Source organism: Balaenoptera musculus, chromosome 17, assembly GCF_009873245.2.
Source record: "Balaenoptera musculus isolate JJ_BM4_2016_0621 chromosome 17, mBalMus1.pri.v3, whole genome shotgun sequence".
NCBI classification, from domain to species: domain Eukaryota; kingdom Metazoa; phylum Chordata; class Mammalia; order Artiodactyla; family Balaenopteridae; genus Balaenoptera; species Balaenoptera musculus.
In genome coordinates this window covers 68291959-68309448 of record NC_045801.1, presented here as the reverse complement: position 1 = coordinate 68309448, position 17490 = coordinate 68291959, and the positions used below count along the sequence as shown (strand labels likewise).

The 17490-nt window shown below is 35.7% G+C and overlaps 1 protein-coding gene across 1 annotated transcript in view; it reads left to right on the top strand.

The window, feature by feature from the left end:
- Positions 1-17490, top strand: part of MCMDC2 (minichromosome maintenance domain containing 2) — a 33780-nt gene that overhangs the window by 4538 nt on the left and 11752 nt on the right. Inside the window, exons 7-11 of the mRNA XM_036830737.1 lie at positions 710-835; positions 2594-2831; positions 8780-8985; positions 15230-15396; positions 15891-16070. Of these exons, the coding sequence (XP_036686632.1) occupies positions 710-835; positions 2594-2831; positions 8780-8985; positions 15230-15396; positions 15891-16070 (917 nt within the window). The remainder of the gene's footprint in view (positions 1-709; positions 836-2593; positions 2832-8779; positions 8986-15229; positions 15397-15890; positions 16071-17490) is intronic.

Genomic DNA, 17490 nt, shown 5'->3' with positions numbered 1-17490 from the left:
TTGCTGTGATTTATGCCAGAGAGTGTTCTGCCTATGTTCTCCTCTAAGAGTTTTATAGTGTCCAGTCTCACATTTAGGTCTTTAATCCATTCTGAGTTTATTTTTGTGTATGGTGTTAAAGAATGTTCTAATTTCATTTATGTATATGTACCTGTCCAGTTTTCCCAGCATCATTTACTGAAGAGACTGTCTTTCCTCCATTGTATAGTCTTATCTCCTTTGTCATAGATTAATTGACCATAGGTGCATGGGTTTATTTCTGGGCTTTCTATCCTGTTCCATTGATCTATATTTCTATTTTTATGCCAGTACCATACTGTTTTGATGACTAGAGCTTTGTAGTATAGTCTGAAGTCAGGGAGCCTGATTCCCCCAGCTCTGTTTTTCTTTCTCAAGATTGCTTTAGCTATTTGGGGTCTTCTGTGTCTCCATACACATTTTAAGATTTTTTTGTTGTAGTTCTGTGAAAAATGCCATTGATAATTTTATAGGGATTGCATTGAATCTGTAGATTGCCTTGGGTAGTATAGTCACTTTGACAGTATTGATATTAATGCCACTCAATATGCATATTATACTAAACAAAAGTAAATACTTAGCAACTAATTGAACTACTAAATTGTTACTGGTTTTAGATCTTTGAACCATATGATCATGTAAAAGTTTTGTTTAGTAAATAGTTATTTTCTCTTGTGTTTAATAATTTTAGATGAATTAGTGAATGAAATGAATATAGGAAATGAGTATAAGATTATTGGAATTCCAACCTGTATAAAAACATCACAAACTACTCTCTGTATAGAGGCAAATAATATCACTTTTTTCAATCCAAAAGGTAAGAAAAATGTTAGTATCATATATTAACAAATATTTAAATTTAAATCCATTTGTTCAGGAAATAAGTATTGGTTGCCTATGTGCTGGGCACTCTTCAAAGCACTAGGGATACAGTTGTGATGAGGACAGTCAGGGTTCCTACTCTTAAATCATATGGTAGACAGTCAGTAAATCTGTAAACTAATTAATAAGACAATTTCAGATAATAAATGCTGCAAAGGAAATAAAGCAAGATAATGTAAAACCTTGCCCACAGGAAGGACTCCTTTCTTTTGGCTAAACCTTATTTAAATTTTTTTTTTTTAATAATTACCAACAAGAAAAATGTTTTAAGATGCCAAGAGTTAGAGATTAGTTTGAAGGTTTTTCTATCCATCCCTTTGTTTTCTAGCTAAGTAACTGTTGTGGTCTGAGAAAAAGAGGCCAATAAAATGGCATCCTTTTCCTCAGCTGAGTTTTGAATGAATCGAGAAATAAGACAAAAGAGAAAGGCAGTTGGGGGCCAAAATATCACCCTTATTACTGATAATTTCCTTGCAACCTAATTAAGAATTAAGTAAACAAAAGTGGAGAGCAGACCTACGCTTAACTTGGCACGCAAGTATCTAAATATAGGACAGGCTAGTTAAATCTTAAATAATGAAGTTAGATTTTTTTTTTTCTTTTTGTATTCCCTAGATAACCATCTGCAATAACAGAGGCCCAAGTTGAATTTAAATGCAATGGATTCTAGATACCTCTGCTTATTTTGAAGAGAAAGCTTTATTTATTTGTTTATTTTTTGGCTGCGATGTGTGGTTTGTGGGGAACTTAGTTCCCCGACCAGGGATCGGGCCCGTGCCCCCTGCATTGGAAGCACAGAGTCCTAACCACTGGACCACCAGAGAATTCCTGAGAAAAACTTCTTAAAAGAATAAAAATATTGAAGAAAGAAAGTACTAATGAACAATAGGCATTTTAAAGATATTTAAAATATTTTCTTCTGTGAAGTGCTTTAAGATTTACTGATTTGGTGGCAGAACATGACATATATGTAGGTGAAGTGTGCTTTCTCCTGCTGAACTCTAGAATTAGGCAGATTTAACCACCCAAATGTGGCAAGAGCTACACTAATGTAGGCCTCCCTTGGTCCATGGGCATTGATGAGTAGAAGAAATCATTGCCCTGTGATGACAGCCCAAGAGGAAGGAGAAAGGGACTGGGTTACATGTGCGCAGCTGTTTCTCCCAAACTGACCAACTGGATTAAATCACTCATCTCTTTCAGGAGTTGGGCAGAATAAGGTAGTGGAGAAGGTCTAGAATGTTACAGTATATGTTGAAGTCATAGAGTATAAATCTCCCCTTTTAACAGCAATAATCAAGTATTTCCCATTCTGCTTTTTAGACCTCACTAAAGGTGATAATATTTCGAACATAGATACGTGGAAGCAAACACTGCAGTACAAGAGCCCCATGATCTGGCTTTGCTCACATAGGTCTTAAAAGGAAAAAATGAGAGATTTGCTTGCAACCCACAGCCAGTCTATGTGGGCACACAGGTTGACTGCTTCTTCTTACTGCATTCCTTGGGATAGAAATGATAGACCAGAGTGACCTCCAATCATAATTTAATATCATTGTAATAATTTGAATGTGGCATCATTAAAAGAACTGCAATTTGATAATATTTTAGATAAATGGAATTAGATGTCTATATTATCATTTTCTGGTTTTAAAAAACTTTTTTTAACATATATGTTAATATTTACTTTCAGATCCTTCAGGAATTAGCGACAATTTCAGTTGTCTCCTCTCTTTGACTTCCAGCTCGTACTGGAAGTTTACAGCAATACTTGCCAATATCTTTGCATCACAAATTGTTCCTCCTGGGACTTACAATTTGCTCAAGCTCTGTTTGTTGATGAGTCTAGTACAGACAAGTGACCGTAACAAGGAACTGGAAGATTGCCTGGATCTTTTAATTATAACAAGTGATATTCTACTCGTAGACAGGTAAAATATATGACATTATGAATTGGTCACAGATTTGCATACATCTTTTCCATGAGCATTATTACAAGGCAAATATTTGGAATTTATCTGAGCAGTATAAATATTTAAATAAACTTTTATCAGTGAAGTTCAAAACTTTTTAAAACATGAATTCAGAAATGGGATATTTGCTTTCAACATTCTGAGAATCTAACCACTCGAAGTTTCAACTTGTTTCCCCACTCAGACCTTTTAAAACAAATGCCTCCTTTGCAGGCTTCCTTTTCCCCCATTCCCTAGATCAGTGTTCTGCTTTTGTACTTTGTTTTCACTTCAAAATAATCTCCCCGCTAGAGCTAACAAGCTGTTTTTTTCTTTTTCTTCAAGATTCCATTCAATAATATTGATTCACTGCGCCCAAATAAGCCTGTTAAAAGTGCCAAAATTACTGTTTTGGGGGTGTCACTCTAACCTTGGAGTAAGCCTCTACTCAGCATATTGGGGCTCCCCACTAGCAAGTACCCTTTTTAAAAAGTTACTTAAATGTTCAAAAAGCTAGGAATAAGCTTCATATATTAAAATCATGTATGCAAGTATAAAGCAAAAACAAATTTATGGAATGAATTTTAAATTAAAAAAATAAAATTCAGATTAGCTCTAACTTAATTGGACAGATGATGTTTTGCTAAAATTAAAATTAAATCACAATGTAAATATAGTGCTAACTGCTACAGATTGTACCAATTTAATCTTACACTAACGAGCATGAGAATATTTGTTTCCTAACAGCCTCACCAACACTGGGTATTATCAAACTTTAAAATTTTGCCATTTGATGGATGGAAAGTGGTATTTTATTTTAATTTGCATTTCTTTAACTAGAAGTAAGTTTTAGCATCATTTAGAATTTGTTAAACACTTTTTATTATTTTTCTATGAACTCCTTGACCATTGTCCATTTTTTAAATTAAGTTGTTTATTTCTTACTGATTTGTGATACCTCTTGTAAATTAAAGCCTTTGTCTCTCTTTCTGTTTGTCATTAACCTTTTCCTGTGGTTATTTGGGGCTGTATGAGAGATTTGGTGTTTTGTTTTGTTTTTCAGGTAAAATTTACAAAAATAAAGTGAAGTAATCAGATCTTAGGTATAAAATTCGATGAGTCTTGACAGATGCATACATTCCTATAGCCATCACCTCAATAAGATATAGAACATTTCCGTTTTCCTTTACCTTGGAAAGGTCCTTCATTTTCTCTTCCAATTAGTTCCTATCTCCACGGGTGATTTCTGTCACCATAGGTTAATTTTCCTGTTCTTGAACTTCGTATAACTAGGATCATACGGTGCACACTCTTTTGGGTCTAGCCTCTTTCGCTCAACATGTTTTTGAGATTGGCCCTGTTGTGTGTATCAGAAGTTCATTGTTTTTATTGGTGAGTAGTGTTCCATTATATGAATATACCAGAATTTGTTTATCTGTTCTCCTAGTGATGGACATTTGGGTTTTGCATGTTTTTTTTTTTTAATTATTAAAGCAAAGTCCTAGGACAGGGCATGGCACACAGAAGATGATCAATTGATATTTGACAAATGAATCAATGAATGGATTTGTGAGTTTTTTTTTTTTTGGCTGCGTTTTGGGTCTTCATTGTTGCGCGTGGGCTCTCTCTAGTTGCAGTGAGCGGGGGCTACTCTTAGTTGCGGTGCGTGGGCTTCTCATTGCGGTGGCCTCTCTTGTTGCAGAGCATGGGCTCCAGTAGTTGTGCCCGTGGGCTCAGTAGTTGTGGCTCACAGGCTCCAGAGTGCAGGCTCAGTAGTTGTGGCGCACGGGCTTAGTTGCTCCAAGGCATGTGGGATCTTCCTGGACCAGGGCTTGAACCCGTGTCCCCTGCATTGGCAGGCTGATTCTTAACCACTGCACTACCAGGGAAGCCCTGGGTTTTGCATGTTTTGACTATATAAGTAAGGCTGCTATAAATATCTCTTGTTCAAGTCTTTTTGTAGACCTAGGTTTTCATTATCTTGGATAAATACCTAGGAGTGGAATTCTTGTGTCATAAGGTAGGTTTATATAACTTTATAAGAAACTGCCAAACAGTTTTTCAAAGTGGTTGTACAATTTTACCTTCCTAACAATGAGTTAAGGTTCCAGTTGTTTCTAGCCTCACCAACAACCAGTGTGGTCAGTCTTTCTCAATTTAGCCATTCTAGGGCATGTGAAATGGTGTCTCATTACGGTTCTAAGTTGCATTTCCCTGATGACTACTGATTCAAGCTCTTTTTCATGTGCTTATTAGCTACTCATGTATCTTCTTTTCTGAAGTGTCAAGTCCTTTGCTCACTTTTAAATGGGGCTCTTCCATATGCACATCTGTTGTCACATATGTATCATGAAATTTTTCTCCCAGTCTAAAGCTTGAGGTTTTTTGATATCTTTGTTGAGCAGACCTTTTAGTTTAGGTTATTATTTTCTTTTATGTTTAGTGTTTTCTGGGTTCTGTTTAAGAAATCTTTGTCTACCCCAAGGTCATGAAGATATTCTTTTATGTTTTCTTCTAGAAGTATTTGTTTTTACATTAGGTCTGTTTGCTATTACAAGTCAATTTTTGTATATGATACAAGGTAGGAGCCAAGATTAATATTTTTCCTATGCATTTATCTAATTTTTCCATACCATTTGTTTAAAAGACTTTCCTTTCCCCATTGAATTGCTTTGCTACCAATGTTGAAAATTAGTTGAACAGGTTATAAACTAGGTGTAAAATTGAACTGGGTATATATCTATTTAAACATTCTTTTCTGTTATTTTGACCTTTATGTCTATAATTATGCCTCACATTCTTGATTATTGTAGCTCTATATTAAGTTTTGAATCAGGTAGTGCAACTTTATTCTTCATTTTTAAGATTTGTTTGCACTATTTTAGGTCATTTACATTTTCTTATAAAGTTTAGGATCTATATGTTAACATCAACCTCCATCCCCATCACCCCCAAAGAGCCTTTAAGGATTTTGATGGAACTGCATTTAACTTATACATCAATTTGGGAAGAATTTACATCTTAACAATGTTGAGTCTTCCAATCTGTGAATATGGTATATATCTCCATTTATTTAAATCTTAATTTCTTTCAGCAATGTTTTGTAAAGGTCATGCACATAATTTAAGTTGATTTCTAAGTATTTGGTATTTTTGATGCTATTAAAAATGGTAGTGTTTTATTAATTTTATTTTTCAAATATTTGCTGTGAGTATATAGAGATACAATTGATTTTTGTATTTGGATCTTTTACTCTGTGACCTTGTATCAGTAGTTCAAAAAATTCCTCAGCTGATTCCAATGATTAGCCAAGTTTGAGGCCCATTGTTCTATATAACTAGGTTCTCAGCCTGACTGCATGTTAGAATCATCTGGGATAATATTAAAAAAAAAATTTATGACTGTGGCTCACCCCTAGAGATTCTAATTTACATCGTTTGGGGTGGGGCTTGGCATTAGAATTTTTTTAAAAACCCAGGCAATTTTTTTTTGTTAAAGTATAATTGACATGCAATATCATGTTCGTGTACATCATAGTGATTCAATATTTATATACATTTCAAAATGGTCACCACAATAAGTCTAGTTACCATCTGTCACCATACAAAGTTATTACAATATTATTGACCATATTCTCTATGCTGTACCTTACATCCTCGTGACATTTATTTTATAACTAGAAGTTTGTACCTCTTAATCCCTTTTACTTATTTCGCTTTCCCAATCCCCCTCCCCTCTGGCAGCAACAGGTTTGTTTTCTATATCTATTCTGTCTTGTTTTGTTTGTTCATTTGTTGTTTTTTTTTAGATTCCACATATAAGTGAAATCGTATAATAATTATCTTTTTCTATCTGACTTACTTTACTTAGCATAATACCCTCTAGGCCTATCCATGTTGTCACAAATGTCAAGATTTCATACTTTTTATTGCTGAATAATATTCCATTATATATATACCACATCTTCTTTATCAATTCATCTATTGATAGACACTTAGGTTGTTTCCATATCTTGGCTATTGTAAATAATGCTGCAATGAACATAGGGGAGCATATATCTTTTCTAATTAGTGTTTTTGTTTTCTTTGGATTAATACCCAGAAGTGGAATTGCTGGATCATATGGTAACTCTATTTTTAGTTTTTTGAGGAACCTCCTTACTGTTTTCCACAGTGGCTGCAACAATTTACATTCCCACCAACAGTGCATAAGGAGTCCCTTTTCTCCACATTCTTGCCAACGCTTGGGTTGTTTTTTGTTGTTTTTTTGTCTTTTTGATAACAGCCATTCTGACAGGTGTGATGTGATATCTCATCATGGTTTTGATTTGCATTCCCCTGATGAGTAGTGATTTGACCATCTTTTCATGTGCCTGTTGGTTCCCCAGGTGATGTTAATGTGAGCTAGGGTTGAGAACCACTGCTCTATAGGCTTGCAAATTTTCTTTCTAAATCTTACTCACCCATTTTATATATCTTCAAATTAGCATCTAAATTCTTTGGAATGACACATACACTAGACATTTTATAGCATCTGCCTATCCACATTTAAGAGATACTCCTTCACCCTCTTTGTACCGTATCTCTGCTCATCATAGTAGATTGCACCAGCAAGCTATGATTTCTGTGGCAAGGATTTAAAAGCTAAGCTAAGATAATCATATTCCTTTCTTATAATTTAAGTTTGAGAAATGAAGAGGGTGAGGCAATTGGCAAAGAGATTAGAAAGCAAAAGGATGTATCAAGAGTTATCTTGGGCTTCCCTGGTGGCGCAGTGGTTGAGAATCTGCCTGCCAATGCAGGGGACACGGGTTCGAGCCCTGGTCTGGGAAGATCCCACATCCCGCGGAGCAGCTAGGCCCGTGAGCCACAATTACTGAGCCTGCGCGTCTGGAGCCTGTGCTCCGCAACAGGAGAGGCCGCGATAATGAGAGGTCCGTGCACCGCGATGAAGAGTGGCCCCCACTTGCCACAACTAGAGAAAGCCCTCATACAGAAACGAAGACCCAACACAGCCATAAATAAATAAATAAATAAATAAATAAAATTTAAAAAAAAAGAGTTATCTTGATACATAGGTAGCAGGGGTAGTCATGATGAACTATTGGCAAGCCTAAATGCAAAAATTTTGAATAAACAAAAGAAAGCAATTCATAAAAAAAGGAAGTCCCCATTCAAATGTCATTTCTCTATAGCTTTCTCTGACTTCCATCCAGGAGGAAATAATGATCTTTTATGGATGTCCTCATGACATTATTTTAGTACTTATCACATCGTGTTTTAGTTTTTTGTCTACATCTCTCTAGGCTGTGAGCTTTCCAAGTTAAGGACCAAGACTCATATATATATATATTGTTAATAACCTGAGACAATACATAGCAAAGACAAATTCTTTTTTTTTTTTAATTAATTAATTAATTTATTTATTTTTTGCTGCACTGGGTCTTTGTTGCTGCGTGTGGGCTTTCTCTAGTTGCGGTGCACGGGCTTCTTGAGGGCTACTCTTCATTGCAGTGAGCGAGGGCTACTCTTCGTTGCGGTGCACGGGCTTCTCATTGCGGTGGCTTCTCTTGTTGCGGAGCACAGGCTCTAGGCGTGTGGGCTTCAGTAGTTGTGGCATGCGGGCTCAGTAGTTGTGGCTCACAGGCTCTAGAGCACAGGATCAGTAGTTGTGGCGCACAGGCTTAGTTGCTCCGCGGCATGTGGGATCCTCCCAGACCAGGGCTCAAACCCGTGTCCCCTGCATTGGCAGGCAGATTCTTAACCACTGCACCACCAGGAAAGTCCTACATATACGTTTTTATCCGTAGCACTAGTGCTCAACAGACATTGAATCAAATTAAATCTAATTGTATAGCTATTATGCATTATGACTTCTGAAAATCAAATATTAAATAATAGTAATGAATAATTTATTTTTTCCCTTAGGCTTTTGAATTTTAGTATAAACCTTGTGCCCCGTGGTATACGTCATCCAGTCTCTACTGAAATTTTTCCTACTCTATCCAGGAATAAGTATGGAACTGGAGCAGTTAGCATTCAAGCTGGCAGTGCTTTGCTAGCTAAAGGTGGTATCTGCTTTATAGGAGACTTGGCTTCACACAAGAAAGATAAACTTGAACAGCTTCAATCAGGTAAACAGTATTTTTTCAAATTAATTTTCACCTGTTTAACTTATAGTCTCATTAGTGTCAAGGGGTTACTTAACAATTAAGATTGTATTGTACACATTTTAGGAAGAGAGAAATTATATTAAATGACATTTCTCATTTTACCTTTATAAATAAAAACAGAGGAATTTAATGTGCAACATTAAATCAGTTGTGCTAACACATGAGTTTGTATTAGGTCAGATTTATTTCGTTTTCTTATCTTATTGCATTAGCTAGGACTTCCAATATGATGTTGAAAAACAGTGGTGAGAAGGAACATCCTGATCTTGTCTTGCTCCTGATCTTAATAGGAAAGTTTCACGTTTCTCACCATTGAGTATGATGTTAGCTGTAGGTTTTTTGTAGAAGTTCTCTTGCAAGTTGAAGGAATTCCCCTCTATTCTTAATCTACTAAGAGTTTTTTAATAATGAATTGGTGCTGAATTTCATCAAATGCTTTTTCTACACCTATTGATATGATAATGTGATTTTTCTTCTGTAGCCTGTTGATATTATGGATTACATTAATTGATTTTCAGATGTTGAACCAGCTTTGCATACCTAACATAAACCCTACCTGGCTGTGGTGTATAATTCTTCTTATACATTGTTGGACTTGATTTGCTATTATGTTGTTGAGGATTTTTGCCTGTATATTCACAAGAGATATTGGTCTGTAATATTCTTTTTTTTTTTTTTATAAGCTCAGGTGTGTGGGCCTTTTTTTTTTTTTTAATTTTGTTACATAGGTTATTTTTTTTCTTTTATTTATTATTTATTTTTGGCTGTGTTGGGTCTTTGTTTCTGTGCGAGGGCTTTCTCTAGTTGCGACAAGCGGGAGCCACTCTTCATCGCAATGCGCGGGCCTCTCACTATTGCAGCCTCTCTTGTTGCGGAGCACAGGCTCCAGACGCGCAGGCTCAGTAGTTGTGGCTCACAGGCCTAGTTTTTCCACGGCATGTGGGATCTTCCCAGACCAGGGCTCGAACCCATGTCCCCTGCATTGGCAGGCAGATTCTCAACCACTGCGCCACCAGGGAAGCCCCTGTAGTTTTCTTATAATATCTTTTGTCTGGTTTTAGTATTAGGATAATGCTGCTTGGGCCAGATTTATAACTAACAAGGATATGGACAGATAAGTATCGGGCCAAGAGAAGTTAGGGCCTTACACTCTTGGCATACCAGCAAGAATGTGCAGCAATACGCAGGGCACATAGCATATTGCCTCTCCCTACAAGAGAATGCAGAAATAGACCCACGCTAATGTGCTTTCTTGATTTTTGACCACAGCATCAAAGCAAGAAAATGGACAAAGGAAAGTTTTTTCAACAAATGATGGTGGAACATCTGGCTATATATATGGAAAAAATTAATATTGGCTCATACCTCACAATTGTACACAATAATTAATTAAAGATGGATCATAAACCTAAATGTAAAAACTAAAATTATAAAGCTACTAGAAGAAAACATGGGAAATCTTCATGACCTTAGGGTAGGCAAAGATTTTCTAGACAAAACCCAGAAAGCAATAAACAGAAAATAATTGATGAATTGGACTTGATCAAAACTAAAAAGTTATACACATCAAAAAGGCCATTTAAAAAGTGAATAGGCAAGCAAAGAAAAAGAAAATAATTGCAATACATATATTTGACATAGGACATATACCTAGAACATAGAAACAATTCTTACAAGTCAGTAATTTCAAAAACAAAGAACCAGACAGCCTACAGAATGGGAGAAAATATTTGCAAAGGATGTGACTGACAAGGCTTAATCTCCAAAGTATACAAACAGCTCATACAACTCAACAACAAAAAAACAAACAATCCAATCAAAAAATGGGCTGAAGACCTCAATAGACATTTCTCCAAAGAAGACATACAGATGGCCAACAGGCACATGGAAAGATGCTCAACATCACTAATTATTAGAGAAATGCAAATCAAAACTATAATGAGATACCACCTCACACCAGTCATAATGGCCATCATTAAAAAGTCTACAAATAACAAATGCTGGAGAGGGTGTGGAAAAAAGGGAACCCTCCAACAGAGTTGGTGGGAATGTAAGTTGGTGCAGCCACTATGGAAAACAGTATGGAGGTTCCTCAAAAAACTTAAAAATAGAGTTGCCATATGATCCAGCAATCCCACTCCTGGCATATATCCAGACAAAATTATAATTCAAAAAGATATTTGCGCCCCTATGTTCATAGCAGCACTGTTCACAATAGCCAAGACATGGAAACAGCCTAAATGTCAATTGACGGATGAATGGATAAAGAAGATGTACTTTGTCAATACTACTCAGCCATAAAAAAGAATGAAATAATGCCATTTGCAGCAACATGGATGGACCTACAGATTGGCATACTAAGGGAAGTAAGGCAGACAGAGAAAGACAAATATCATATGATATCATTTATATGTGGAATCTAAAGTATGACACAAATGAACTTACCTACACAACAGAAACAGACTCATAGACATAGAGAACAGACTTGTGGTTGCCGAGGGAGGTAGGGAGGGATGGAGTGGGAGTTTGAGGTTAGCAGATGCAAACTAGTATGTATAGAATGGATAAATTATCCTACTGTATAGCACAGGGAGCTATATTCAATATCTGTGATAAACCATAATGGAAAAGAATATAAAAAAGAATGTATATTTATATATATATATATTTCTGTACAGCAGAAATTAACACAACATTGTAAATCAAACATTCTTCAACACATACACACAAAGAACCCAGCAAAAAAATGGTCAAAAGACTTAGATAGTGACTTCACAAAGGAATGTATACAAAATGACAAATAAGTGCATGAAAGAGTGCTTAATATCATTAGTTGGATATTGGGGAAATGAAAATAAAAACCACAATGAGATACCAATACTTACACATACTAGCAGGTGCTGCTTCATGGGCGGGGAACAAGTATAGCTCCCCCTAGAAGAGCCTGGCACTTGGTTAAAACTCTACTGTCACCATCTTCAAATTTTTAATGATTTTAGGGCTTCCCTGGGGGCTCAATGGTTAAGAATCCGCCTGCCAATGCAGGGGACACGGGTTCGAGCCCTGGTCCAGGAAGATCCCACATGCCGCATAGCAACTAAGCCCGTGCGTCACAACTACTGAGCCTGCGCTCTAGAGCCCATGAGCCACAACTGCTGAAGCCCGCACGCCTAGAGCCTGTGCTCTGCAACAAGAGAAACCACCACAATGAGAAGCCTGCGCACCGCACTGAAGAGTAGCCCCCGCTCGCCGCAACTAGAGAAAGCCCGCGCACAGCAGTGAAGACCCAACGCAGTCAAAAATTAACTAAATAAGTAAATTTTAAAAAAATTATAAAAAGAAAATTTTAATGATTTTATCTTTGAAGTTGTTTTGTAAGGAAGACAGTGGAGCTTGAACGTGAGCAGAGGAGATACATCCATGCATGTGTCCACCATGCCTTGCTGCCCTATTTCAAATAGCATTTGCGATCACTATGAGGCTTGTTCACATACTTAATTTGTAATCAGTTTGATTCTCGCTGGACTCTCATGCATTGTGACTACACTGCAATTCAGTGCCTATGTTCCTTTTCAAAACATCTTCTGCTGAGTGAGATGGGGAGCTGATAGCCCCAAGGAGGCCAAGCTTTCCATTTGAATCAGACTTGCTTCTGTAATAGGCAGTGGCGTTCTAAGAAACACAGATGACCAAGGAACCCCATCATATCCTTTCTTACTTGGTTACTTCCCTGTATTTGCCAACCTCTTATATTGAAAATGATAATATAGGAGGGAAGGGAAAGATAGGGCAACCCGTTGTTCCTTTTCCTTTCAGTCCTTCCTTACTCATCAGTAGAGAGTGCTGGTGAAATGTGTGCATATCAAGAAACAAATTAAAAACAGTTTTGTGCAAAATAAAAATATTTCCCCTGTTCTGATAAGAACAAAAATATATAAACATGTATTAATACTTCCTACAAAATACTAATGATGCTGCATATGAGTTAAATGCTCAAATATTTGTATTTAAGACTGGAATTGTACAATATAAAGATAAATGGTAAAATTCATGTCAATAATTTAAAATTTTAGTATTAGACTGACAGCTACTTCTATTACATTTTCTGGTAATAGCTTTATTGAAATATAATTTGCACACCATAAAATTCACCCACCTAAAATGTACAGTTCAGTGGCTTTTTGAATATTCACAGAGTTGTACAACCATCACCACTATCTGTTATACTTTCAGAACATTTTCATTACCCCAAAGGAAACCCCGTACTCATTAGCAGTCACCCCCCATGCCCCCTCTCCCCAGAGTTCCCGGAAACCTAATCTGCTTTCTGTCTCTATGGATTTGCCTATTCTGGACATTTCATATAAATGGAATCATACAATTTGTGGTCTTTTATTACTGGCTTCTTTCACTTAGCATAATGTTTTTGAGGTTCATCCATGTTGTAGCATGTATCACTTCATTCCTTTTTTTTTAAAAATATTGATAAAATACACAACGTAAAATTGACCATTTTAACCATTTTCCAATGTACAGTTCAGTGGCATTAAGTACATTCACAATGTTATGCAATCATCACCACTATCCATTTCTAGAACTTTTTCATAATCCCCAACAGAAAGTCTGTACTCATTAAACAATAACTCTCTATTCCCCCCTATCTCTAGCCCCTGGGAATCTCTATTTGACTTTCTGTCTCTATGAATTTGTCTCTTCACAGAATCTCATTCCTTTTTATGGCTGAATAATATTCCAATATATATAAATATATATATATATATATATATAATCACTTAAAAAATCATTCATCTGTTAATGGACCCTTGGGTTGTTTCTACCTTTTGGCTATTGTGAATAATGCTGCTATGAACATTGGTGTAAAAGTATCTGTTTAAGTCCCTGCTTTCAACTCTTTTGCATATATACCTATAAGTGGAATTGCTGGATCATGTGGTAATTCTATGTTTAACTTTATGAGGATCCACCAAACTGCTTTCCATAGTGGCCACACCATTTTACATTCCCACCAGTAATGCACAAGGGTTCTAATCTCTCCACATCACCCCTATTAACATTTTATAAGTAATAAAATATTTTTAAAAGAAAAAGCTTTATATAAAAAACAGCATTTTCCCCTGCTTTTGGAATAAGAGGCCCATATTTTCATTTTACATTGGACCTTACAAATTATGTGGCTGGCCCTGGCTACTAGAATGACAAAAATTAAAAAGACCAACAACAACGGATGTTATCAAGGATGTAGAGAAGTTGGAATTCTCATATATTGTTGATGAGAGTATAGAATAGTACAACCATTTTGCAAACTGCTCTGGCAGTTTCTATATAGTTAAATATATATTTACCTTATGATCCAAAAGAAAAATAAACATGTATACAAAAAACTCTTATCGTGAATGGAGAGAAGACTAATTTGAGAAATATTTGGGAGATAGCATCCTAGGAATAGAATTGAATCCATAGATTGAATGCTTATAAGGGATGAGGGGAGGATAGCAAGGAGAATGGGATGTTTCCACATTTTTTGTTTGGGTTTTAAGTGGATCAATGGTGATTCTCCTAATTGTGAGTAATGCACAAGAGCCATTTGAGGAGGAGAAATGATGAATTTGGTTTCTCACATGTTGAATTTGAGATATATTTTCTCCTAGTCACTCCTACTTAGATGGCCCACTTTCTATTATTTTTTTTTGGCACATAAAAGAACATTGTTGGGGACTTCCCTGGCAGTCCAGTAGTTAAGACTCCACGCTCCCAATTCAGGGGGCGTGGGTTCGATCCCTGGTCGGGGAACTAAGGTCCCACATGCCGCATGACGCAGCCAAAAGAAAAAAAAAGAGAACATTGTTTAATTTCAGCCTCCCTTGTAAGCCTGCACTACCTGCACTATATGACCAGTCTCCTTACCCTCTGCCTGTTCCTCCCAATTCACGATTCTGGCTACATGCTTTGGACTGATGATACTCATCGTCAGGGGACACATAAACATTCAAATGTTTTCCTTGCCTTCTTCTTTTTTATGGCAGATCCTCTAATTTAGCCATATCTTGCAAAACAATCAAATTTACTTGTGTCTTTACTATCCAAAATTTAGACTGTAAAATTCTGTATAATAATATTTATTAATTTATAGACATATAGACCAAAGTGAACTTAAATAACAAATGGATAATGTCTTTTGACTTAGCTGTGGAAAGTAGAAGCATCACAGTATACATCTCAGGAAAGAAGTTTGGGGATGATATGGACCAACAAATGACTTTTCCAGTTCAGTGCAGTTTTTGGTCTTTTGTTGATATGGATTCATCTTCAAGAAGAAATATACAGAAAACCAATACTCTAATTGGTCAGATGGTAAAGTATATGTGTATTTTATTGTTAGAGTGTTGTTCAGGGAATTTAGTCACAGATTTTAATCTTAATGTTTTTATTGTTCTTAATGTTTTATTATTATTTCTGTGCTTAATTTCTATACTTAATTGGGCTAGAACTAAATAATGACACAGTTGTTTGAAAATTTTCATTTTTTAGTCATGCAAAGCAGGTGTCTGCTCACTAGAAATTATTATTTCAATAGGTAGTGGGAGAGGCTTTAATGAATAGTGTGTAAGAAGATACTCAGTAAAAAGCATTTTAGAAAAATTTGTTATCACAAAGTTCCCATGTTATTTGGGAATCACTTTAAATAATAATAATAACAAATAATAAAATAATTATTACAATTATAGTTTTATAATTTAATATTATAATAATATAATTCTGCTAATAGTTTAAATAATACTTAATTTGAAGTGTTTATGAAAATGCCAGTGTTTAATATTTGCCTTTTACATTTTTGTTTGATGTAGGATTGCAGTTTGATTCCAGCTAATCTCGTAGAGGCATTTGGATTATTGATTAACTGCAATGAATCATCTCCTTGCCACCCACTTCTTCCTACTGTGCAACATACTTTAAAGAAAGCCATTGATCCTGAAGGGCTGCTTTATGTAGCTTCTAAACAGTTCACAACTGAAGATTTTGAAAAGGTAAAAGTATGTGCTAATGTTTCTCAATGTAAATAAAACTCCCTTTGAACATTTAGTTTTCCTTATTTAGAATTCTTTTATTCCGATTTGCTTCCAGCTTTTAAGCATTTTAAGGACATTGTATAGAAAAAATTTAGGTTTATAATTAAACTAGAAACTGTAAGGACATAGGGACTTCCCTGGCCATCCAGTGGGTAAGACTCCATGCTCCCAGTGCAGGGGGCCCGGGTTCGATCCCTGGTCGGGGAATTAGATCCCACATGCATGCTGCAACTAAAACCCGGTGCAGCCTAAATAAATAAATAAATAAATATTTTTTAAAAACTATAAGGACATAGATATTAAAACGTTGAGTTTATTCTTTGAACCACTGACCAAATCACCATAGCTTAAAGCATTTCCATGAAAAGATCCAAAATAGAATATTTCTATAAAACATTATGTTGAGAGGCTTTATAAGTATACAGCTTTCTACATTTTACAGACTATTGAAAGGGAAACTTTACATGAATACCTGCAGAGTTCTGAATATAGGGGATATCTCTCATGACTCACAAACCCATTTATTTTAATGTCCTGACCTGAAAACACGTGTGGTATGTTCAGATAATCTGAGAGTAGATGATGCAAATTTAGTAATGCCTGTCATAGCTATTAAAGGTAGTCAGGTATTTACAAGTGAAGCCCTTTTAATATTAACTATGCAGAAATCTGTCCACAGTAGAGTTAAAGTATCTGTGTAGGATAGCTAAAAGGCATGGAATACTGGGAAATGGGAATCCATGGGTCATTAAATTTTTTGTTCATACCTGCCTTCCTTGTAGCCCAAATTGCATGGATAAAAGGTTGAAAGGTGAGGTGGATTTAAAAATGAAATATAAGCATAATTTATTCACATAAATTAGAACAGAAAAAGAATAATATTTATGATAAAATAAGGTCCTTTTGATTGTTTTAGTATATAAAAAAAGTAGTCTCTAGGAATTGGGATACTAAATAATATATACACGCTAATGACCTGGAGAAATTTTTGCTCAGTTTTTCCCTGAAAGACAAACAAAAAAAATCTATGGATTTATTAGTCAGGCATTTACTGAATACTTTATATAGATGAGCCTCTTTCTGTTCTTTTATATTCTCTAAGAAATGTACATTTTTCTTCCTTAAATAGTTTATTATTTAATTGAGATATGAAACAATTAAGGGACAACTCAAGTGCTAAGCTGGGTGGTGCTGACTATAAGTATTTCATGAATTCAGAAAGGAAGAGATCAAGTAGAATGCAAGAGTTAGGAAGACTTCAGGAGGCGGTGAGATTTTAGTTGGGCCTTAAGAAAAGATACGACTTAGATGATAGGAAGGATGGGCATTCAAAAAATAAAAATAGGAGCAAAGACATAAAAGTAGAGATGAGTACAAA